The 25,929-nt window shown below is 42.9% G+C and overlaps 1 protein-coding gene across 6 annotated transcripts in view; it reads left to right on the forward strand.

Annotated features, from left to right (window-relative positions):
- Positions 1-25,929, forward strand: part of LOC111978770 (rho GTPase-activating protein 23) — an 80,527-nt gene that overhangs the window by 21,408 nt on the left and 33,190 nt on the right. For 4 of the 6 annotated variants that reach the window (XM_024009006.2, XM_024009009.2, XM_024009007.2 and 1 more), the window contains exon 1: positions 9,145-9,401. The exons of 1 other annotated variant lie outside the window; for it this stretch is intronic. In XM_024009006.2, coding sequence (XP_023864774.1) covers positions 9,348-9,401 — 54 coding nt within the window. In that variant the 5' untranslated portion in view covers positions 9,145-9,347. Of the gene's footprint in view, positions 1-9,140; positions 9,402-25,929 lie in introns of those variants that run through there. One more of the 6 variants, XM_024009010.2, reaches the window with a different exon arrangement.

A 25,929-nucleotide genomic window follows, 5' to 3' on the forward strand; every position in this document is an offset into this window, starting at 1 on the left:
ATCACACCCATGCGGGACAGGTCAAACTAGGATTCCGCCAACACAACATGCCAACGAGTTACACAGAACACACCCAATCCTCCCCATCCACCGTGCTCAGACTGTAATCCGCAAATACGTGAGAAGGGACCTGCAGACGACTTAGTCAAGGCGACTCGTTAGTGCCCCACGTCCTCACCCAGACATCACACCGGGCCACAACGTCGGGCTATGGGGCACAAACCCACGTCGCTGGACCAGACAGACTTGGCAAAAAGTGCCTTCACTGACGAGTCTAGGTGTTGTTCTCCCAGGGGTGATGGTCGGATTCGCGTCGTATCGCGAAGGATGAGCGTTACACCGAGCCTGCTATTTGGGAGCAGGATCAATTTGGAGGGAAGGGTCATGTCATGGTCTGGGGCGGTGTGTCACGAGCATCGTTGAGCTTGTTGTCATTGCATGCCAATCTCAAACCTGTGTGTTACAGGGAAGACATCCGCCTCCCTCATTGTGGTACCCTTCCTGCAGCTCATCCTACATGACCCTCCCAGCATTTGGGACAATGCCAACCAGCCTTACTGCTCGTTCTATGCGTGATTTCTTGCAAGACAGGAATGTCAGTGTTCTGTTCAGGATAGTGCAGAGCCTGGATCTCAATCCCTTTTGAGCACGTCTGGAGGTGAGGGCTAAGGGCCATTCCCCCCAGAAATGTCAGGGAACTGCAGGGCCTTGTTGGAAGACTGGGGTAACCATCTCAACTAAGAACTGGCAAATCTGGTGCAGTCCAGGGAGCGAGGAATGCACTGTGAGTACTTAAGGCCAGCTGTCGCCCACACCAGATACTGACTGTTACTTTTGATTTGAACCCCCCCCCTTTGTTCAGGGACACATTATTCAATTTCTGTTAGTCACATGTCTGTGGAACTTGTTCAGTTTATGTCTCAGTTGTTGAATCTTGTTATGTTCATACAAATATTTACACATGTTAAGTTTGCTGAAAATAAACGCAGTTGACAGTGAGAGGAGGRTTCTWTTTTTTCTMAGTTTAGTAGCAAACAAATCACAATGGAAATACTCATCACTTTACCAAACTCATCCACTCACTGGCAGCCAGCTAGGGTTTGTTTGGCGCCGCCATGTGGACAGACCTTGTCCCTACATGCTCTCTCCATACCCATGATGAAAGGATTAGGTGGATTAGATATTTAGGGAAATCTCTCTAGCCAGTAAATAGACAGATGGACACCCCCCTGTCTGTCCTCCCAGGGCAGATGTGAGTGCCCTAACGCATATCCGGAACTTAATGTTTTCAGCTGTCTTTTTTTGTCTTTCTTTCTTTCTTTCTTTCATTCTTTCTTTTTTATTGCTCTTTCTCTTTTATCTGTCCCAGAGCCATGTAAATACTYTACTATATATACTATATATGGCTGTGGTCTGTCATTTTTGGTCGTGCTGTTTGTGATTGAATATGTAATGTTACATATAATATAATCTCATTGCATTGTGACGATTGTGGTGGTGTTATGGTTGCGTGTGGAGGAAAGAAACGTGTTTGGGGGTTGAGGGAAGGACTGGTTTGTTGAAGTCTCRCCTAACCACAGATCCAGGGTCAGATATTTTGTAAACCTCCTTATGGGTAAAATTGGATGTAGGGTTGGGTAATCTGATCCGATCGGGGAAGGGGGTGTTCAAAAGATCACAGGGTATGTGATGATAGGAGGGATGTGTGGGGGAGGGTTGTGTTGGTACGTCATGGGGCGGGGGTGAAACCCGTCAGGACAAGGCCAGATTAGTGTCTATGGCACGCAGACATACACACCCATCCTGTCCCAGGGGAGTCCCCCCTGGCTCTGGCTTCTGCCCCCTTCCTTTTTACATCATCACTTTCTAGCACAGCGGAGTATAGACTAAATCTGTAGGCTTACTTTTTTGTAGGGCAGAAGGGTGTTACGGATAAGGATAATACCTCTCTGTCAGTGTTTCCTGGATACACATATTTGGAGGGAGGTGTGATATGTCAAAAGGAGTGCTTTGCAGGGGTGGAAAAAGTACTGAAATATCCTACTCAAGTAGAGGGACTGTTACTTTAAATGAAATTKTACTCAAGTAGCAGTAAAAGCACTGGTCTAAAAAACGACTCAAGTAAAAGTAAAAAGTAGCTCATTTAAAAAGTACTCAGAGTAAAAGTAATTTAATTACTTTTAAAATAAAAACATTGACCGTATAGCTAATTTCACTAAGATTACCTGAACGTTGTTACACCAGATCTTTTCCATGAAGTAAATGTAAAAAGGAACAGAGGAAAGTAATGTACAYTGTGAACTCATTTAATTTATTGTTTGAGTTGCAACAAGGCACGTCTGTATACAAAAAAGGAAGGATRTGTCAATATTACTCATATTTGAAAATATATTCAACGTTAAAATCTCTTAAAATGTACTGATGAATTACACACTGAACATACCTAAAGGATTTGATGTCAAATGAGCTCTGGAGGCAACAACAGAACATCCTGGAAATTAAAATGTATGAGCAAACCCCCCTGAAATAGAGAAAGGGCTACATATGTTGCATTAGAGTYCATTCGGTTATGTAGTTTTCCTTTGCACAAAAACAAATGACTTTTGTTCTAACGCTTTCACTTCTCTCTGAACTTGCTGTTCAGTTTCAGCAGGCGCTGATTTTCAAAGTGAACCGAGCCTATACTGGCTCGCTTTGCAGTGAAGAACAGTCCCAACAAAGTTTTTTTTAAAAGACGCTCACGGGCGGCAGAGGCAGGCAGGCCTGTGTTCAGTTTGAGGGACCGCTTATTTATGTATGGAAAGGAATGAAGCAAGTCCATCTTGTTTGACACACAGGCAAGGTACCCATCCAGCTACCCTGTGCCTTGTGACCTTTTGGGCATCAGTGATGAGGAGAAATCATCTTCATCAGATGAATGCTGCCTCTGTTGCTCTGTCTCYTCCTCCTGTTGGAAACGTTACGCTAAAGTGTTGAAATTCCCACTGGAGAAAGTTGTTTCTCAATGTTCTCTGAACCTTTTGAGGACATTCCCAATGTCAAACCAGTTGGAGAATGTACATAAATGTAACCATTATTCAACTTTTAGGAAACGGTCTGTTAAAGTAATGAAATGCCAAGAAAATTACGTTATTTTGTTCCTTAAATGAGCTGAGAATGTTCCAAAGCCAAGCAACTATCCTGCACCATTCCCAGAATGTTTTGGGAAGGTTGMATGCAAAATAAGCATATAGCAAAGTGAGAGTGTGGTTGTTCTAAGAAACATAKGGTTCTCAGAATGTGTTGTTCTCAGCCTAGCCATACTTCAGGTACTCTAGTGGCCCAACCTAGTGGCCGCTCTAACAATGGAAATAACCGRCTTTAAAAATGGGATGTCTGCAATATGTAACTTTTTGGGAGACCCCGACCAAATTCACATAGAAATATGTGTTATAGATCTGTCATTCTCATTGAAAGCAAGTCTAAGAAGAGGTAGATATTCTATGTGGCTTTTTCTATGCTTCCCGTTCTTAAATTTAGTTTTTGCTTCTTTTACTTTCGGTTTTGTACTGCAGCTTCCAACAGCTGAAAATACAGTATTTTTGGTTATCGGAAAATGTACTGTATCTCACAGCTGTTTAGATGGCACAATGATTCTCTACACTATACTTGCTTGTTTTGTCACATAAACTGAAATTAGGCAAACTTTTAGAATTTTAGCAACCAGGAAATGGCGGAACGATTTTTGCATAGTGCATCTTTAAGTATATTTAAAACCTAATACTTTTAGATTTTTACTCAAGTAGTATTTTACTGAYTGACTTTCACTTTTACTTGAGTCATTTTCTATTAAGGTAACTTTAATTTTACTCAAGTATGATTTTTTTTAATCACTTCTGTTATGGATTATAAAACATCTTGAGYATTTCAGAAATGTATTATGTGCTGGGCTAATATGTTGGATAGATGTCAGAAGAGGTTACAGAACGGGAAAATGCAAAAAGCGTCCCACTTATTCTGAATTCACCCAACAAGTAATCAGAAAAACGACTAAATTGAAGTAACGAGAGTATTTGTAATTCGTTACTTCCACCRCTGATGCTTTGTACCCCTTTGTTTGAGGGTTTATAGTCAGTGACCCTAATCTATAGGCCACTGATGGAAGCCACCCAGTAATTCGTCTAGATTATTTACTTGATCAAAACAAAGGTTTCTGAAGCAYCACACAACAATTGGCAACAGAGCTATGCACAATAAAAATAACACAAATGTGATATAAAAAGAAAACAAAAAGAAAACCCCAAAATAGTCACAGGTTCCCATCCAAATGGCYAAAGTTTTTAWWMRSAATATTCWAAAATRTGCATGAAACAATATGRGCATTTTCCCACCAGAGATGTTTCTGTCAAACMGATTTATTGAGGKTAAAAGGCKGTGCGTGGTGACGTAGTGCACATAAAAATAACTTTTGAGGTTAWATTCKCATGTACCAAATAAAAAATACAAATTAAATGGATTTACATTCCATTTTCAACTCTACTGWTGGTTTGGTCACAAAAAGTGTTGCGTTACATAGCAAATGTGCCCACTCTGATCTTAGTATGTGCACTCTAGCCAAKAGCTCGCAAATACGGTACGGTWKGGTTACCTACATGATTGTCACGGCCGTCATAATGAGSAGACCAAGGCGCAGCGTGGTAAGCGAACATAKCTCTTTAATAAAAGAGAGAACACTATACAGAACTAAACAAAACAACAAAACGTGAAGCAATATGGCTWGTGCAGAACAGGCAACTAAACATAGAATAACAACCCARAAAATACCCAAGGAATATGGTTACCTAAATATGGTCCCCAATCAGAGACAACGATAAACAGCTGCCTCTGATTGAGAACCAATCTAGGCAACCATAGACATATAAACACCTAGACTAGAAGACTCCTACACACACAAACCCCCTAGACAATACAAAAACTAAACAAACCACCCTTGTCACACCCTGACCTAACCAAATAATAAAGAAAACAAAGATAACTAAGGTCAGGGCGTGACAATGATGAGATTATTATGGATAAGAGCGAGATTATTTTATTTGTCAAACGGCAGCTAAGCATTGTTCATCATTTCACCAGAATAAAACCCTCAATATTTGTTGGAAAGGAGCATTAAACTCATAACCGTGCACTTTCACAACCCTGTGAAGTTCATCATTACTTATTTCCAGGGGTGCAACTTTCACAACACCCACAGTTTTATCATTGGAATGTGATATAAACGATGCAACCGTGTGCTTTAGGAGCATGCGGATGCCRCCAAGCAGTCAGGTAGGCTGTTTGGAGTGTTTATCTGACAAAAAATTCATAATAATAATGTCCCCCTCATTTCTAAAACCAAAGTTGAGCCCCTGCTTATTCAATGTGGAGCCTAATTAACTGCAGGCTTTCCCAAATCGTAGTGGGAGGACCATGCAACATATCATCGCGTGACTCACAAATTTACTTCGATATGATGGTTATTATATAAAGATTTGTGCACTGCCATTTCTCATATAATTAATTTGACCAACACAAAAATATCCCATCATGTCTAACAAACAAACTGTCTGTCGACATTTATACAATCGTACCTGCATTTCCTGTTTCCATCAGCCCGGTCGTGACTTCTCTCTTGTGTCAGGTAATTAATCCGCATCAATGGGAACCTGCTTAATGGGAACCTGCTTAATCATATGACTTTTTCAGATGAAGTAACAGAAAAAATTATTATCTTTTATATTATAAAAATGCAGATGCTAGTTATAACATTTTAAGAGACATTGCTTGTTGTTTGTTTAGCTAATAGGTGCTTATTTCTTGCTTGGATAGATCATACTTGACCTATTTGTGTGCTCATTGTGGTAGGTAGAGATAGAGTTCTTTTCCCACTGGTCATTGAGAAATTGGTGGTGTGTGGTTGTGTGTCTGTATACTCCTGCCCTCTGTTGGTTTAATATAGCACTACATATAAAAAAAGACTGAACAAATTTAGCATAAAAACAATCTTTTTGTACATGGGGAGCATATCTCGATGATGGAGTGCATCTTGAAACAATATCGGCTGCATATTAAGAGGATAGATTTGAGACAAGAAAGGAATCCAAGGGGGAAATGATACAGGCATGTTGATTTGTGCTGTCTGTGTCTATTTTATCTGGACTGGATACACGTCTGCTACACTGGCTCTTACACATGCACTGGCCCTGTGGACTTATCTGTGGGTGAAAGTGATCTGTCGGTCCAAACCAAATCTGTATATTTTCATGGGAGGATGACATATCATTCAGGGGTCTCTGGGGGACAATGGGGGCCAAGGAATGCCCTCTTTTCCTCTTGACTAAATTTGAACTAAAAAAAAAGATGACCCATTCAGAGAGACAGGGAAGGCTTTGGGATTCGTTTGGGGGGGGGTGGTGATGGAAACAATAATATGGTCTACACTAACTTTTGAACGCTTCAGAGAAAGGTTGTGCACTGTGGTAGCCTATGTTCTAAATCCTCAGCACTAAAGCAGCCGACCCTSCTTAGCTTCAGAGGTAAGCCAGCAGCATACCACCCTGCATACCACTGCTGGCTTGCATCTGAAMTTAAGTAGGGTCGGTCCTGGATGGGAGACCAGATGCTGTTGGAAGTGGTGTTGGAGGGCCAGTAGGGGGCACTCTTCCCTCCGATCTAAGYAAATCCCAGGGCAGTGAAGGGTACATTGCCGTGTGTAGGGTGCTGTCTTTCAGATGGGACTTTAAACGGGTGTCCTGACTCTCTGTGGTCATTAAAAATCCCATGGCACTTATTGTAAGAGTAGAGGTGTTAACCCTGGTGTCATGCCTAAATTCCCAACCTGGCCCCATTCCATCATCCCTCTCATTCCTAATTGGCATATATCAGCTGATGTGTGGTGAGTGTTCKGGCACAAAAATGGTTGCTGTGCATCACCCAGGCGGAAGCTGCACATTGGTGGTGGAGGAGGTGAGTTTTCCCCTTACTGTGTAAAGTGCTTTGAGTTCCTCGGTAGAAAAGCACTATATCAATTATTATTAATTAAAGCCTTTRTCAGTGTTCTACGTGGGGCAGACAACCTGCCTTCCTATGATACGAGCTTCCAGACAGGCAGGAGCACAATAACCTCCATCTATGACATACTACACGTAGCCTAGGAAGGTAGGGCAACAGTTACGTAACCAACGTTAAGCGATTCTACCATCTACTAAACATGAAATATGACTGTTCCAATATGACTGTGATGTAGGTTGCGTCCCAAATGGCACGCTATTCCATATATCCTTCAAACTCAACTCTGGACCTCGAAGCCAGTTCCACTGTTTTTTTTCATTGTTGCCCTCTAATCAGGTACTAATTTTGACCTACGACGCCAGGTGGGTGCAATTAATTATCATGTAGAACAAAAAACTAGCAAGCTCTGGACCTCGTAGGGTAAGAGTTGTGTACCCCTGCCCTACATAGTGCACTTATTTTGACCCCGGCCCATATAGTGGATAGGATGCCATTTGGGACAAGCCATAATCAGTTGATAGAAGGGCAGTCTGATGTTAAATCTGGGTTATAGTATTCATAGGATGAGATAAGATGAGAAGCAGATCCTAAAATCCCTAAAAGGACTGCATTTTCATCAGGATGCTCACGAGCAATTTCAATATAGCGTGTCTTAGGTCAAAAACAAGTGGATACTAGGCTTTAGTGGTCACTCTAGGGACATATATATGTGTGTGTGTGTGCGCGTGCATCAGAGTGAACATGTAGATTACATACTCTATTATTCTCCTCTGTCTCCTTGATGTTTTCATGCAACGCTATTACATAATGACACAGTGTGTGTGTGTGTGTGGGGGGGGATGATGACGACTGTCTCCACGCATGCTCCATTCTCTGGCCTGAGGGGAATGTCGGCTAACATCAGCATTGGAGTGTGTCTCGCTCCAGCGACCACGTGCAGCACACACACTCTTGCTCCGGGTGTGATGATTCTCCCACAGATACACAGCGCTCTATAGACACACAGAGAGAGCCATAGAAAACATACAGTATATGCAAACACAAGTCACAGTATCGAATTGTTMWATTMTTTTATTTAACCTTTATTTAACTAGGCAKGTCAGTTAAGAACAAATTCTTATTTACAATGACGGCCTACCCCYGACGACGCTGTGCCAATTGTGCYCCGCACTATGGGACTCCGAATCACGGCCGGATGTAKTTCAGCCTGGGTTAAGTAGGTCTATATGGCAGACAGACAAACAAGATGCAAATCACAGTTTAGACAGACAGAACATAAAACATTAACACAGACAATGCAACACATTATAGATACCAAYCAGTGACACAGACATTTCTATGACAATAACAAGATATTTACAAAAAACACACACACCAGCACCACAACTAAAATTCCTGCCACTGACAAGCGCACTAACTAACWATCGTTCTTTTCCATCATAAATTGCTCTTATAGTTATTGCCATATCTTGAACTGTTTTTGTTAGGGTTTCTGTTATATGTGTATGGTATGGGGAGAGATGAGAACATGAGCAATGTTACACATTTAACTATTTGCTCTTTGTACTTTTTGCCCTAATTGCATATAAAAAGTAACCTTTAACTAGGCAAGTCAATTAAGAACAAATTCTTATTTACAATGATGGCCTACACCGGTCAAACCCGGACGACGTTGGGCCAATTGTGCGCCGCCCTATGAGACTCCCAATCACMGACAGTTGTGATACAGCCTGGAATCAAAACGCGGTGTCTGTAATGACGCCTCTAGCACTAGAGATGCAGTGCCTTATACCGCTGCGCCACTCAGGAACGCGAGGAATAATCTCATACAATCATCGCTAATAGCCACACGAATCGAAAATCCACTTTTTCTAATCCAATATTCGGAGAAGGAGAGATCACTGCAGCTGCCGCACCATGACAACTATTGCCACTCCCTTGATTTAAAGATCGCTACCTCCTGCGCGCCAACGCGTTCATTACAACAGTACATCCATTCGTCACTAAAACGCATTGGCTGCTGTTTCGGTCACGCCCATAACCACGAGGGRGGGGCGGGACCTTTGTTGCGTTCGAGTTTGCGCGTCGCTCGCGCGTATGTGGGAACGCGGTAACACCGAAATGGGAGATTGACATCGAAAGAATCAAAACTGAGGGAGGGGACATTTCTACCTATCCACACTACGGGGGAGGTAGAGTAAAGCCTACCTGTGTGATAGAGTTGGCATAATGTCGACYGTAAAATAGTTTACAAGTATTTTTTMGTTTGTTTACAACAACACCGTGACAACTTTTGAGGCAGAAACGCTCCGAGCTGCCCAATGAATGGCGTTACCTTTTGCCTTGTTGGAATTCCACCTCGCTCTGAAAACGAAGTAAGTGCACTTGTCGTTGAGACATTGCTTCTTTKAATTGCAATTGACTTACTGTAACTATTATTTAATTGAAAAAAAAAGTAGTTCGTCTTTCTCTTGGTACATTTTGTTGTTGTCWTTTAGCAGTCGCTCTTATCCAYGGCGATTTACAGMAGCATACATTTTTCGTACTTTTTCGGACTGGTCTCCTGTGGGAATCGCCATGCTCTACCCGGGACCTAAATATCTGMTAGGCTAAATATTTTCCAGGGAGCGAACGTTCGTGCTCTTATTGTAAGCTTCTCCGCGGGGGGGCAACTCATTGTGTACTAATGTAATGTAGGCTACACTCAGTACACTACACAGTTTTGTTGTATAGGCTACACTTTCTATCAGTCTAAAAACGTAATACAAAGGCTGCCTGCCTTTAGCTTGAACTGTCAGTAATGTTGTTTTGCAATCTTCTGCACCACACAATAGTCTATACACTGGACTTGTCAAACTACTATCACATATGATGTTGTGCGACAATTTGATATTAACATAACGTTCACATCTATTAGTAAAGAAAAMATGTGCAACGTTCGCTTGTTCGAATAAAAAAAACAGGGGCCACATTATTTTAGGCATGCACTCTAAGTTACATGACAAAACGGTGAATGCATTTGTAAATAATTCAAGTGGTGTTGTCAACTTGATTTCATGRTACTACCTAAAAGCTTTTTCATTACTGTAATGGAGTCCCCAAGAGCTTTACACTACAATACATGCTTTATTATTCTGTTATAACCTACTGTAGGAAAATTTCAACCTGATTTTCCACCATGGTCAATGAATGCATTACTGGACATGTTTGTGCCTTATATGCACCCCCATCAGAATATAAGTAAGGGTGGGTGGATGTGGGAGTGAGACAATATGAAATTGGGTTAGAATGCATCAATTTCCATATGTCAGCCCACAGGTGCAGCCCTGTAGACAGAAGGCACATTGTAGCCGTTACACTTTCCTCACTGTTACAATGTAGAGGGTTGGGAAAATATGTTGTTCATTTGGGCTACAATGTTTCAGGAATCTGGGCTATCCCATGCTTTAACTGCTGGAGAGACATATAGACTGCCAAACGACTCATGGTCTTCAAGTTGCCATACATGTTGTCGGGCAAACTGATGGCCACATTTAACCAGTTGCACTGRAAAGGAGGTTATTCAGATAACAGTAAATTAAGTAAAATTAAACAACTTATAGTTTTACTTGTAGTTCACATTGACTTATAGCTTGCTTGACCTTCAATTTAGGCTACTGTGTTGTGTTTACCGTTCCACATTTCAAGCACCACAMGTGACAATTTTGTTTCCGGAAGTTCATTGATTCAACTTCTCAAACTTCCAAATGTCTTCCGTTATCTAACTTTCTTTCAAATTCCCCCATRGGATTATGTGTGCTCAGTCAAGCAGACTCCTCTTGCCTTATATGTCCAGTATCAAGCCTTCAAGCATTTGCTGAAAGCTCTAAAGTAAAAGGGCAATTCGTTTGTGCCGCCGTGGTTGCTTTGGCCTGGTGTAGTCACATGGGTAAACAGTAGCATTTCTCCAAGGCATTTAGACTCTACTTTAGGCTATACAACCTTTCAGGCAGACACCTAGTCCAATTGTTTAGGCTCAAACTTAAGTAGAAATGTGCCTAACAAATGCAAAATGTGTTGCATCATATGGATAGGCTATATACAGTACCAGTCAAAGYTTTGGACACACAGACTCATTCAAGGGTTTTTCTTTATTTTTACTATTTTCTACATTGTAGAATAATAGTGAAGACATCAAAACAATGAAATAACACATATGGAATCATGTAGTAACCAAATAAGTGTTAAACAAATCAAAATATACATTTGGAGTCATTAAAACTCGTTTTTCAACCACTCCACAAATTTCTTGTTAACAAACTATAGTTTTGGCAAGTCGGTTAGGACATCTACTTTGTGCATGACACAAGTAATTTTTACAACAATTGTTTACAGACAGATTATTTCACTTATAATTCACTGTATCACAATTCCAGTGGGTCAGAAGTTTACATACACTAAGTTAACTGTGCTTTTAAATAGCTTGGAAAATTACAGAAAATGTCATCGCTTTAGAAGCTTCTGATAGGCTATTTGAAATCATTCGAGTCAATTGGAGGTATTTCAAGGCCTACCTTCAAACTCAGTGCCTCTTTGCTTGACAMCATGGGAAAATCAAAATAAATCASCCTAGACCTCAGAAAAACAATTGTATACCTCCACAAGTCTGGTTKATCCTTGAGAGCAGTTTCCAAACGCCTGAAGGTACCACGTTCATCTTTACAAACAATAGTACGCAAGTATAAACACCATGGGACCACGCAGCCGTTATACTGCTCAGGAAGGAGACGTGTTCTGTCTCCTAGAGATGAACGTACTTTGGTGCGAGAAGTGCAAATCAATCCCAAAACAACAGCAAATGACCTTGTGAAGATGCTGGGGGAAGCAGGTACAAACGTATCTAAATCCACAGTAAAACGAGTCCTATATCGATATAACCTGAAAGGCACCTCAGCAAGGAAGAAGCCACTGCTCCAAAAACGCCATAAAATAGCCAGACTACGGTTTGCAACTGCACATGGGGACAAAGATCATACTTTTTGGAGAAATGTCCTCTGGTCTGATGAAACAAAAATAGAACTGTTTGGACATAATGACCATCGCTATGTTTGGAGGAAAAATGGGGAAGTTTGCAAGCTGAAGAACACCATCCCAACCGTGAAGCACGATGGTGTCAGCATCATGTTTTGTGGTGGTGCTTTGCTGCAGGAGGGACTGGTGCACTTCACAAAATAGATGGCATCATGAGGATGGGAAAATGTTGTGGATATATTGAAGCAACATCTCGACATCAGTCAGGAAGTTAAAGCTTYGTCGCAAATYGGTCTTCCAAATGGACAATGACCCCAAGCATACTTCCAAAGTTGTGGCAAAATGGCTTAAGGACAACAAAGTCAAGGTATTGGAGTGGCCATCACAAAGCCCTGACCTCAAWCCCATAGAAAATTTGTGGGCAGAACTGAAAAAGCATGTGCGAGCAAGGAGGGCTACAAACCTGGCTCAGTTACATCAGCTCTGTCAGGAGGAATGGGCCAGAATTCACCCAACTTATTGTGGGATGCTTGTGGAAGGCTACCCGAAACGTTTGACCCAAGTTCAACAATTTAAAGGCAATGCTACCAAATATTAATTGAGTGTATGGAAACTTCTGCCCCACTGGGAATGTGATGAAAGAAATAAAAGCTGAAATAAATCATTCTCTCAACTATTATTCTGAAATTTCACATTCTTAAAATAAAGTGGTGATCCTAATTGACCTAAGACAGGTAATTTTTACTGGGATTAAATGTCAGGAATTGTGAAAAACTTTTGACCTCAACTGTATTTTATATTCTTCAAAGTAGCCACCCCTTTGCCTTGATGACAGTTTTGCACACTCTTGGCATTCTCTCAACCAGCTTCATGAGGTAGTCACCTGGAATGCATTTCAATTAACAGGTGTGCCTTGTTAAAAGTTAATTTGTGGAATTTCTTTCCCTCTTAATGCGTTGAGCCAATCAGTTGTGTTGTGACAAGGTATGGGTGGTATACAGAAGATAGCCCTATTTGGTAAGAGACCAAGTCCATATTATGGCAAGAACAGCTCCAATAAGCAAAGAGAAACGACAGTCCACCATTACTTTAAGACATGAAGGTCAGTCAATCCAGGAAAAGTTTCTTCAAGTGCAGTCGCAAAAACCATCAAGCGCTATGATGAATCTGTCTCTCATGAGGACCGCCACAGGAAAGGAAGTCCCAGAGTTACCTCTGCTGCAGAGAATAAGTTCATTAGAGTTACCAGCCTAAGAAATTGCAGCCCAAATAAATGTTTCACAGAGTTCAAGTAACAGACACATCTCAACATCAACTGTTCAGAGGAGACTGCGTGAATCAGGCCTTCATGGTCAAATTGCTGCAAAGAAACCGCTACTAAAAGGACACCAATAAGAAGAAGAGACTTGCTTGGGCCAAGAAACACGAGCAATGGACATTAGACCGGTGGAAATCTGTCGTTTGGTCTGTTGAGTCCAAATTGGAGATTTTTGGTTCCAAATGCCGTGTCATTGTGAGACGCAGAGTAGGTAAACGGATGATCTCCGCATGTGTGGTTCCCACCATGAAGCATGGAGGAGGAAGTGTGATGGRGTGGGAGTGCTTTGCTGGTGACACTGTAAGTGATTTATTAAGAATTCATGGCTACCACAGCATTCTGTTGCGATACACCATCCCATCTGGTTTYCGCTTAGTGGGACTATCATTTGTTTTTCAACAGGACAATGACCCAACACACCTTCAGGCTGTGTTAGGGCTATTTGACCAAGAAGGAGAGTGATGGAGTACTYCATCAGATGACCTGCCCTAAACAATCACCTGACCTCAACCCAATTGAGATGGTTTGAGATGAGTTGGACCGCAGAGTGAAGGAAAAGTAGCTAACAAGTACTTAGCGTATGTGTGAACGCCATCAATGCGGTTGGGAAAAGCATTCCTGGTGAAGCTGGTTGAGAGAATGCAAAGAGTGTGCAAAGCTGTTATCAAAGTGTGGCTACTTTGAAGAATCTAACTTATAAAATGTATTTTGATTTTTTMTAACACTTTTTTGGTTACTACGTGATTCCATATGTGTTGTTTTGATGTCTTCACTATTACTCTACAATGTACGGCTAATGGACAAACCAAGCAGACTTGGATCATGTCTCATGATATGTGACTGTGCCAGTGAGTGCTAATGTAGTTAGGCTTAGTTCTATTGATTGATTGGTTGATTGATTGATTGCAATGACCTATGTTAGAAGCCTCTATGCACCCTTTTCAGAAGATTCACTAGTGTTTCCCATAGCAACAGAACCTTAAGCCGACATCAGGTTTGATAATGATCTGGGTCGTGTTCACTTGGCACAACACGGTACCAAACTGAATGAAACGGGCTAATACTATATGAACTTGTCCAATAAGAAGCACTCATATGGGGCCTACGGAGTGGCGCAGCGGTCTAAGGCGTCACTACAGACCCGGGTTCGTTCCCGGGCTATATCACAACCGATCGGGAGTCCCGTAGGGTGGCGCACAATTGGCCCAGTGTCGTCCGGGTTAGGGGAGGGTTTGGCCCGGGGGGGTTTTACTTTGCTCATCGCTATCTAGCGACTCCTTGTGGGGGGCCGGGCGCCTGCAGGCTGACCTAGGTCTTCAGTTGAACAGTGTTTCCTCTGACACATTGGTGCAGCTGGCATCCGGGTTAAGCAGGCGGGTGTTAAGAAGCGTGGTTTGGCGGGTCATGTTTCGGAGGACGCATGACTCAACTTTTGCCTCGCAAGCCGGTTGGGGAGTTACAGCGATGAGACAAGATAAAAAAGGGGGTAAAATACCCCCAAAATAATAATTCCAATAAATAAGAAGCACTCACTYGAAATATTAGTTTTCTGTTATACAATATTTTAAACCTTTTTGCTACAGTGTGCCCTAATAAACACGATCCTGAATGGCCATTTGCACTCCAGTTGTAATGTTTACCTTTGTGTTACAGTGAGTGACAGAATGGAATGCCTGCCAATACAGGTTCCTGTGGTAAAGTAGATAAGCCAAGTCCTGGTCAGGCCATGGGAAATGCCCTTGATTTCTCCGTGAAGCCGGTCAGGCTGGAAGGGAGGGGTATTTGTTTGGGATTAAGGTAAATTTTGTTCTGTGTCATTTGGACAAGCTCAGGGTAACTCTCAAAGTTCACCAATTTGCAGTGGGTAAATACATGACTGTTTCTACCCTCAACATCAGCATCTTTGCATCGTTTGACAAGACAACAACAACAAGACAAGCTGTCTTCAGCAGAAACATATGGATCATACTGCCATTACCACCCAGTTCTAGGCTAACACATTTCAAGCTGCTCACCACCTTCTCCCACTATCTAACGCTGGTTCATCTCACCACCATCTCCCCCTATCAAACTGTTGGTATGTACACTATACACTACACTATATTCGGAAAGTATTCAGACTCCTTGGCATAACATATTGTTATGTTACAGCCTTATTCTAAAATGTTTTCCTCATCAATCTACACACAATACCCCATAATGACAAAGCAGAAACACGTTTTTAGAGAAAAAKCATTGTCCGTAGAGCTCTGAGACAGGATTGTGTCGAGGCACAGATCCGGGGCATTGAAGGTCGCCAAGAACACAGTGGCCTCCATCCTTCTTAAATTMAAGAAATTTGGAACCACCAAGACTCTTCCTAGAGCTGGCTGCCCGGCCAAACTGAGCAATCGGGGGAGAAGGGCCTTGGTCAGGGAGGTGACCAAGAACGCGATGGTCACTCTGACAGAGCTCCAGAGTTCCACTGTGGAGATGGGAGAATCTTCCAGAAGGACAACCATCTCTGCAGCATTCCATCAATCAGGCCTTTATGGTAGAGTGGCCAGACGGAAGCCACTCCTCAGTAAAAGGCACATAACAGCCTGCTTGGAGTTTGCTAAAAGGCACCTAAAGACTCTAGAGGAAACTTGGCACCATCCCTACGGTGAAGCATGGTGGTGGCAGCATTATGCTGTGGGGATGTTTTTCAGAGGCAGGGACTGCGAGACTAATCAGGATAGAGGGAAAGATGAATGGAGCAAAGTAGAGAGAGATCGTTTATGAAAACCTGCTCCAGACCACTCAGGACCTCTGGGGCGAAGGGCGAAGGTTCACCTTCCAACAGGACAACGACCCTAAACACACAGCCAAGACAACGCAGGAGTGGCTTCGGGACAATTCTCCCAGCCAGAGTCCGGACTTGCACCCGAGTCCGGACCCAGCCAGAGTCCGGACACCCGATCAAACATCTCTGGAGAGACCATGAAATAGCTGTTCAACGACGCTCCCCATCCAACCTGACAGAGCTTGAAAGGATCTACAGTGAAGAATGGGAGAAACTCCCCAAAAACGGGTGTGCCAAGCTTGTAGCATCATACCCAAGAAGACTCGAGGATGTAATAGRTGCCAAAGGTGCTTCAACAAAGTACTGTGTAAAGGGTCTGAATACTTATATAAATGTGATATTTCAGTTTTGGATTTTTAATAAATTAGCAAACATTTCTAAAAAACAGCTTTTGCTTTGTCACTATGGAGTATTGAATGTATATTGATGAGAATAGAAGATATCAATTTTAGAATAAGGCTGTAACGTAACAGAATGTGGAAAAAGTCAAGGGGTCTGAATACTTTCCGAAATCATTGTATATACAAAAGTGTGCCTTCAAATTCGTGGATTTGGCTATTTCAACCACACCCGTTGCTGACAGTTGTATGAAATCGAGCACACAGCCATGCAATCTCCATAGACAAACATTAGCAGTAGGATGGCCTTACTGAAGCGCTCAATGACTTTCAACGTGGCACCATCATAGGATGCCACCTTCACCATCTGGCAGACCGACGGACAAATCCGGGTTTGGCGGATGCCAGGAGAACGCTACCTGCCCAAATGCACAGTGGCAAAAGTTTGGTGGAGGTGGAATAATGGTCTGGGGTTGTTTTCATTGTTCGGGCTAGGCCCCTTAGTGAAGGGAAATCTTAACGATACAGCATACAATGACATTCTAGACGATTCTGTGCTTCCAACTTTGTTGGAACAGTTTGAGGAAGGCCCTTTCCTGTTTCAGCATGACAATTCCCCGTGCAGAAAGCGAGGTCCACACAGAATTTTTTGGTCGAGATCGGTGTGGAAGAACTTGACTGGCCTGCACATAGCACTGACCTCAACCCCTTCGAATACCTTTGGACTGAATTGGAATGCCGACTGCGAGCCAGGCCGAATCGCCCAACATCAGTGCCCGACCTCACTAATGCTCTTGTGGCTGAATGGAAGCAAMCCCACGCAGCAATGTTCCAATATCTAGTGGAAAGCCTTCCCAGAAGAGTTTATTATAGCAGCAAAGGGGACCAACTCCATATTAATGCCCATGATTTTGGAATGAGTTGTTCGACGAGCAGGTGTCCACATACTTTTGGTCGGGATAGTGTATGTCCGGTGGAGTGGAAGTGTTGGTGGAGGGGGAACCATAATGAGTGACAGGATGCAATTGTGTCGACCCCAAATGGGAGCGATTTTTGTTGTGTTGTTTTCGCCGAGAGGGAGAAATGGAATGGGGCTTTACTGTATAGAAAGGGGGTGGGAGGCACCCTGGGACAGGCCGGGTCTTGCTCTGAAATGCAGACATGACAATGAGCCTCTGTTGAGCTGGGAACAGGGCAGGGGCAGGGAGAGATGGAAGGGAATGAGGTGGGTCGATGCGATGTGTGTGTGTGTGCGCGTGCGTGTATGGGGCAAAGTTGAAAGGTCGGGCATAGAGCTGCTGCTCTGTACCTTTATAAATGGCTTAATGGCTATCCCAAGCCTGAGGTAAGAGCTGGGGTTTCCACCCAGAGTGACTGGGAAAGGAGTGTGTGTCTGTGCTCAAGTGCGACTGCGTGTACTTACACTTGCATGTGTGTGTGTGTACGTGTGTGTGTGTCCTTTCATGTGAGTGCGTGCGTGTACATATCTATGTGTGTGTGTGTGTGTGTGTGTGTTAGAACAAACACTGGCTCATTATTCCTCCAGCAGGTGGGCTGCACAGGAATGTGTCAATGAAAGCGGGATGGCGATTACTGTGTAGCAATGGAATGAAGAGAGAAAAGAAAGACCAAATAAAAAATAGGAAAACAAAGAGAAAAGAAAGACCAAATAAAAAATAGGAAAACAAAGAGAAAAGAAAGACCAAATAAAAAAATAGGAAAACAAAGCGCGAGAAACTTCCAGAGAAAGTGCTAGCGAGCGTGGGAGCTCGATATAAAGCGATAATAACGGCAGAGTGAAAAACATGAAAGAGACAATGATAAAAGGGAGGGGCAGCGGTGGGCACGGGCATCAGGTGCAGTCAACAAAGCCCTCTGCTCCCAGCGAGTGAGTAGTGCATAGGGTGGGGGGTAGGGGGGTGGATGTGCCTCCCCCTTTAATCCAGAATGCTCTCTGTGGTGTCTGCCCCATCTGGATGCCCAGCTGCTGCCCTGAGCATTAGGGATTGCATGCCATGACCCCCATTACCCCCCCCCCCCCCAGCCACTGTGAATCCTCACCTGACACCCCCTTTGCCTCTCCAGGGAAACCAGCATCATCCCTCCTTCCGTCCCTCCATTCCTCCATTCTCTTCATACCTTGCTGTCAACACAACAGAGAGCATGTGTAACGGAGGGCGTTCAGTCAGTGAACCACACTCAAGTAGCTTTGCCTGAAATCTGAAGACTTGTGTTAGCTTGCCGAGCTAATGCCTAGGCTTTAACACAGCAGACCAACAAAGACTTTCACCAAAGAAAGGTTTGMCCAATATCTTTGATAAAGTCTTAGCACAGGAAACTATGAAATAGGCAAAGCACCAGTCATCCTAAGCTGCATTCGGAAAAGTGTTATCTTCAAAGCAGAGTTTGCAGCCATTGACTTTTGTAACTGCATATCCGAATCTCTCAAATTGTATCCAATCAAATTGCTCTTATCCAAACCCTGATTGGCTATATATCATCACTTCAGACACTGTGGCAGAGAAGGCAGTCTTAAAATAGACATGCTTATTTTGAACGGTTCAAGCAACACTCCGTCCGGCTTCAAGCCTGTCATATCACTGCACCACAAAGTAACGGACCCTAACTCAATTCAAAACAACACACTTTCTGCCCCCGCAAGGCTTGTCATAACGCCAATGTGAATAACCCTATCCAATGGGAAAATGGCCATTTTTTACACATTGCGCACTGAGGTGTTGTCCTGCTTGGAATTTCAACCATACGGTTGTTAACTACCGTCATCATAGGTTCACTTTGAAGCTGTGCTGTCCCTATAATCCACAAAGAACCTACGATACCATTCAAGAACATGCATCTACATGCCTGGGTAGTGTTTATTAGGGCACGCAACAGAAACTGTTTCAAAAGTTCAGGTAGTCCCTCTCAAGGAGCTGATTGTGGACTACAGGAGAAAGAGGGGAGAGCATGCCCCCATCCACATCCACATCGATGTCCACATAACTAAGAACTAAGAACTTAACATGGTCCACACAGACCCGCACAGTCATGAAGAGGGTACGACAGCGCCGTTCCTCCCCAGGAGGCTAAAAAGATTTGTCATGGGCCCTCAAATCATCAAAAAGTTCTACAGCTGCACCATCGAYAGCATCTTGACTGGCTGCATTACCACTTGGTATGGCAAATGCACCATCCTCGACCGCAAAGCGCTACAGAGGGTGGTGCGGATAGCCCAGTACATCACTGGGTCCGAGTTCCCTGCCATCCAGGATGTCTATATCAGGCGGTGTCAGAGGAAGGCCCGAAAAATTCCCAAAGACTCCAGCCACCCAAGCCATAGACTGTTCGCTCTGCTACCGATCGGCAAACGGTAGCATCGGCTCTCGGACCAACAGACTCTACTCCCAAGCCATAAGACTGCTAAACAGCCATAATACTGCTAAATAGTTAATTCATGTTTACCCAGACTATCTGCATTGACCGTATCTTGCACTGACTCTATGCACACTCACAAGACTATATACAGTATACACACTACAGTGAGCTCCAAAAGTCACTGTCCCAATACTGGAGCTTACTGTACTGAATATACACACTGATAGTCTTTCCCAAAACCCCCACACATTCACATACACTGCATACGCATACTGACGACACAAACACACATAAACACACACACATACCGACACAAACACACATTACACACGCACACACACACACACACACACACACACACACTTACACTCATCATATGCTGCTCCTACTCTGTTTTTTATTTTACTCTTATTATTATTTATCCTGATGACTAGTCACTTTACCCTGCCTTCGTGTGCATACTGTATCTACCTAAAATACCTCATACCCCTACATATTGATCTGATACTGGGACTCCCTGTATATTGCTCCATTCTTGTGTATTTTATTCCTCATATGTTTTTTAATTTATTTCTTACTCTGCATTGTTGGGAGGGGCTTGTCTACACCCTTTGTATTCTGCGCATGTGACAAACATCATTTGAGTTGATTTCCCTGTTTGAGTCTGCTGTCTTCCGTTTGGTGCCTAATGAACACAACCCTGGTTTTAAGATGGTGTTCTTCCCTGTTGTTTCCTTCCTGCTGTAAGTCCTTTGAAATGCAATGCTATGTATCCCCAAGCCTTTTCCCCACTGGCTACCACACAAGGCTCAGTGTCTATGGAGAACAATGGCTGGTACAGATGCCTTGGTCAGTTGGTCAGGCCACTGCTGTGGGCTTTGTAAAGGGGAGTCTGTGGTGAATCATGGCTCATGCTGGAGACATGGTGTCCACAGTGAACCTGCTTGACATGCTGATCTCAGAACAGCTAGTTTGGCTACAATATGCGTCTTTGTTTGGGCCCGTGATGAAAGGTCCTGATTTGCCATTAACACTGTGCTTTGTTAGTGCGGCCATGATGGGGACAGTTTGGTTGGAAACTGTTGAACACGTACAGGTATGGCCTGCGTGGGTATACTGGGGGTCAATCTCTTTCTAGGGTTCATGATCGGCCTCATTCAAGAGTGCTGAAATGTTACAGAATGTTCAGCTAGAAAGTGGTTGTAGAACAGACATCACTCATGTCTGTGCATCACTCTCAGTCATGTAGAATCGATATGTTCCATTAATTTCTATCTGTCACATTCAAAATTAATAAGAGCCTACCGTCAGAGTGGAACTGAACTCKATCCAGTTCAGACACAGTCAATCACCCCAGTCTTCCTCTCACAAGAGAGTGCTGTAGTTAACCCATTCGCCACTCTTGGTAGTAATAGTTTGGGTAGTTGTGTGGTGCTGGACACAGAGGAGGCAGACGAGGAGGGGATTTCTACCTATGTTTGGAGGAATCAGTGGTACGGTCATGGGTGCTCAAATGGCAACCTGTTTTCAAGAGAATATAGCATGTGTGCCAGATTTTCAAGGCATAGGCCCCAGTTACTGTATGTTCAGAAGGGATAGATGAATAGACGACATAAAACATAAGGCACAGTAGAACTGTGAAACTGTAAGGATCGACGCTGGAGACAGGAAGCAGGTACAGGGAGAACATTTAATGAACTAGGGACATAAAACAGGACAGGACCAGCGACGGGGCAAAGTAACGACATTAATGCTGACACAGGGAATAACGTGAGGAACAGACAGATAAAGGGAAGGAATTCAAATAATGATAGAGTTCAGGTGGGTCCAAAGAGGCGCTGGTGCGTGTAACGAAGGGGACAGGTGTGCGTAATGATAGGCTGTCTGGCGCTCGAGAGGGAGAGCGGGAGCAGGCGTGACAGAAATCTTTATTGCTGAGCCCACCTGTTTAGCAAAAAAAATMATATAGATATAAAATAGACATATCCGTTTGCGAACAATAAAAAAAATMATGTATTGAGTTAATAAAGCTGAAGAGAAATTATAGATAAAACGTCTCGATGCTCATCAACCAATGGACATAAACATTACACAACAAGTCAGAAATCGCATATTCAACAATGAGTGGTTTGGAAGGAATTGGTGGCTAACTGTCGCAAAGCGATAACTATTTTGCTTCCCCGTGCCTGCTATTCGGTGGAGAGGGTGTGTGGTCCAAGTCTGGGTTTAAGGATTTAAAACATCTGCCTGAAAGGGTCTCTTTTCCAAACTTAAAAGGATCAACATTCAGCACCAACACCATAGGCCAGAAAAGGTTGAATACATTGCCCATGCTGCCAATCTAGCTTGAATTCACCCAGAGAATGCCAGACTTTGATGACAAAGTTTGAAGAGAAAGTTTGCCCACAAGAAGAACTGCCGCGCCACCTTCCTGTTCAAGTGAGCACAGCACAACAATGGTAAGTCCAAAAATAGGTATGCTGCTGCATAAATTAAGSTAAACATATCTGCCAGGGAGATATGTATACTGTAGCTAAGAAAGTAATACTAAGTGTATGTTGTGTAGTAGGCAGTTAGTGGCCCATGTGTCTCACCCTAAGAATTTGGTCCCTCTCCCCCTCAGAACTTTGCKTTCTGTTCTGACTTGGTGGTGCACATGTAGCCTATAGCCTGTTTTAGAGAAATGTCATCATCGGATATTGTAAGAGATTTCATTATCAGCTTATATGCCCCTGTTATTTATCATATGGTTCTGATTTGGCGTGCAGGGCGAATAATGTAAGAACGGCCCATGTTCTGAATTCTGTCGCTGTTCATTTCAAAAGTGCTGAACAAATAGGTGTATCGACTACGTCTGTCTTAGTTTGCTTATTAATGTCTTAATCTAAATTTTGGCTTGCGTCTTATCCGCTCATCGTTCCCCTATGCCATCGTTTGTACATCTCAGTTGTTATATTGCTTATATAAGTCTATCTCATTCATCATTTTAGGCAATGTTGGAATTATTTAATTGTTCTGCTTTCTCCGCAAGGAGGGGAGACTATATAATGTTGTTGGGTCTGTAACCATCAAATATTAATTTTTCAACAAAAAGTTCAGTAATAGACCCATGTAATTCCAGTTGATATTGCGAGGGTTGTTTTGTTTGCATAACGTCTATAAAAGTGGATGCTCGTGTTTGTATTTTAATTTCTTTTTAGACCACATAGGCCTAATAAAATACTTAAAATGGTAGGCTAACTGCGTCTCTCTCTCTCTCTTTCTCTGTGTGGTGGTTTAAAGAACAGMAAAGTTAAGGCCTCAACATCTTGCTGAGTTTATCTGAACTAACATCTCTCTGAATTTCTGCCGGTGTCCATTTTGAAAATGCTGAACAAATAGGGCTACCTCGTCGCAGCTCATTTGCTTATACTTGCTTATACTTAGAGCTAAGTGTTGATGATATAAGAACAAACATGAATTTACTGAACATGAATGTAATAGTGTTTGTGTATGGTTCAAAATTCAAAACTCATGTTGGCGTTCGTTATAATTGAAGGAGAATGCAGTTCTTATCGAGTTACACAAATCCACAAGGAGTCAGTAGAAACCATATTTATTTAAGCGAGTCAGCCATATCAGTTATGTTTTTTAAAAAGGCAGTAAGTGAGGCTGAATGAACTGTTTTGCTGCCAGACAAGGCTCCGCTGATAGCCAGGTGTAGCAGTGGTAAGGATTCACTCCATGGTGCTGAAAGGAAAGCTKCGCTGTCAGGAAAGATTTATGTCGGCCCTAACAGTTTGTGGGCACCATTTGTCACCATTATAGTGCAATTAATGTATTGTTCAGTGTTGTGTAGTGGCTTTGCTGGCGTGCATCCAAAAAATAGCTTGAGTTTGCCCCACCATTTACATGCTAAAATCGTCACTGCATTCCCCATGCTCATAATCAATGTGTGTGTGTGTGAGTCAATGTGTTTGTTTTCTTAGTTTGTGTGTGTGTTCATGTGTGTTTGTGAACGCGTGTGTGTGTGGTGTGTGTGTGTGTGGTGTGTGTGTTGTGTGTGTGTGTGTGTGTGTGTGTGTTGTGTGTGTGTGTGTGTGTGTGTGTGGTGTGTGTGGTGTGTGTGTGTGTGTGTGTGTGTGGTGGTCGGGTCAGTGCTATGGCGCTAGTTATGCCATTAAAGGGGAGAGGTTTTACAGTGTCCATGGTTACTTGGCCTGGTTTGGGACTAGTTCCATACTGACAACAGCTGCGGCCATGTGGAAAGATAAAAAGAAAACCAAGAGAAGAACCACGAACCTTGGAAATATGTAGCTGTATTATTTAATTTTTTAGCTTGGAACAATTTCACAGTTGACAAAAAATAGGTCAATTAGGAGGCTTTTCCTGCCATCGAAGGTTGAGTGTGTGTGTGTGTGTGTGTGTGTGTGTGTGTGTGTGGTGTGTGTGTGTGTGTGTGTGTGTGTGTGTGTGTGTGTGTGTGTGTGTGTGGTGTGTGTGTGTGTGTGTGTGTGTGTGTGTGTGTGTGTGTGTGTGTGTGCGTGCCGTGCGCCTCCTTTTTGTTCTCATGCATACTCAAAGAATAATCCCTTAATGCATACTATTGATATTAGCCCATTTTAGCCAACAGGGGTTATCAATACTATCTGATAATATCTCTGTTGTCTCCTCGATGTGTGTGAATAAATAGGCTGCCTATTTTAGACATACTCTCGGTTTCAATAATCAATGGTGTAAGTTACAGTCAGGTCTATTTGTTGAATTGAGAAGGTTATCAAGTCAGCGTGATCTTTTGCAAGCTAGTGCTGCCCACTAGTGGCTTTAAACAAAAATAGCTGATAATCATGTCTACATTGTGTGTATGTGTGTGTTTGCATTTGTGTGTTTCAAGTTTTATTAGTCGTATGTACAGGATACACACGGTATACACCGTCCAACGAAATGCTTACTTGCACGCTCCTTCTCGACAATGCAAACAATAAGAAATAATWAAAGATAAGAATACGGACATAAAGTAAATGGCTCAGTAAAATAGAATAAACATTTTAGCATAAGTAGAATGTGTCCGTCCATCCGTGCGTGTGTGTGTGTGTGTGTTCTCTGTCTACACTCTGTCTCTGTCGAAACAACTCTTTCTGTTTGTCACTCCCTTCATCCCCGTAACTTCTTCCCTCTGGTTATATAAGAAGTCAAGAGGAGGGTTGAATTTGTGTGGAGACTGGAGATAATGAGAGAGAAAGAGGAGATGGAATAGAAAGACTGAGAGAGAGAGAGCAAGGTCAAAGGAGCAGCAGGGTAATGAGCCTAAAAAGAGGAGACATGAGAGAGAGTGGGGGGGGGGTGTAAACATAGAAGTATCCAATGAGAGGCAGAGAGAGCTGGAGAGAGAGATTGGGTGTGTCCCAATCAATGGCACCATATTCCCTATAGGCCTATATTGCACCACTTTTGACGGTCAAAAATAGGTTCCCACTGGGGACGCATGTGAGGGATAGATTAGAGGGGTGCTGCTGTCCTTGCCCAATTTAAACAGCCAATTCTCTGTTTTTCCTATTGTTTTATCACGGTGGAAAGTTCATTATTGACTTACTTTTGATCCACCTTACACCAAAAAAAATAAATAATGCAATGTCGCTCTCTTTTTTTGTACCATTGTTAAACCAATAGCTTTTGTGAGCTTTGTTTCAGTATTTTAGTTTTGCACTATGCCAGGGGTTGCCCCATTACTAGAAGAGGAGGGCACTACTTTGCCGTCTGTGCTGACAGTACTAGTATCAATGACATGTTAATGATGGCCACCCCATTTCAGACAGGGATTTGYCTGATTTGGCTGGTTGCCTCTCATGGTTATTACCAGCCAAACCTGTGGTGTCATGTCACCAGAGAGAAAGGGAAAAGAAAAGTGTGTGTGAGTGTGCATGTGGTATTTGCAGCTTTTTAAATCAGGTGGCATCTTTCGTATTCGCTAGTAATTGCTCTATTGATAGAACTAAAATCTAATAAGTTAAATCAATGTGTGTATCTGTGTTTGGTGACACGCTTACAAGGCTGTTAGT

This window comes from Salvelinus sp. IW2-2015, linkage group LG18 (genome assembly GCF_002910315.2).
Source record: "Salvelinus sp. IW2-2015 linkage group LG18, ASM291031v2, whole genome shotgun sequence".
Lineage (NCBI taxonomy): Eukaryota > Metazoa > Chordata > Actinopteri > Salmoniformes > Salmonidae > Salvelinus > Salvelinus sp. IW2-2015.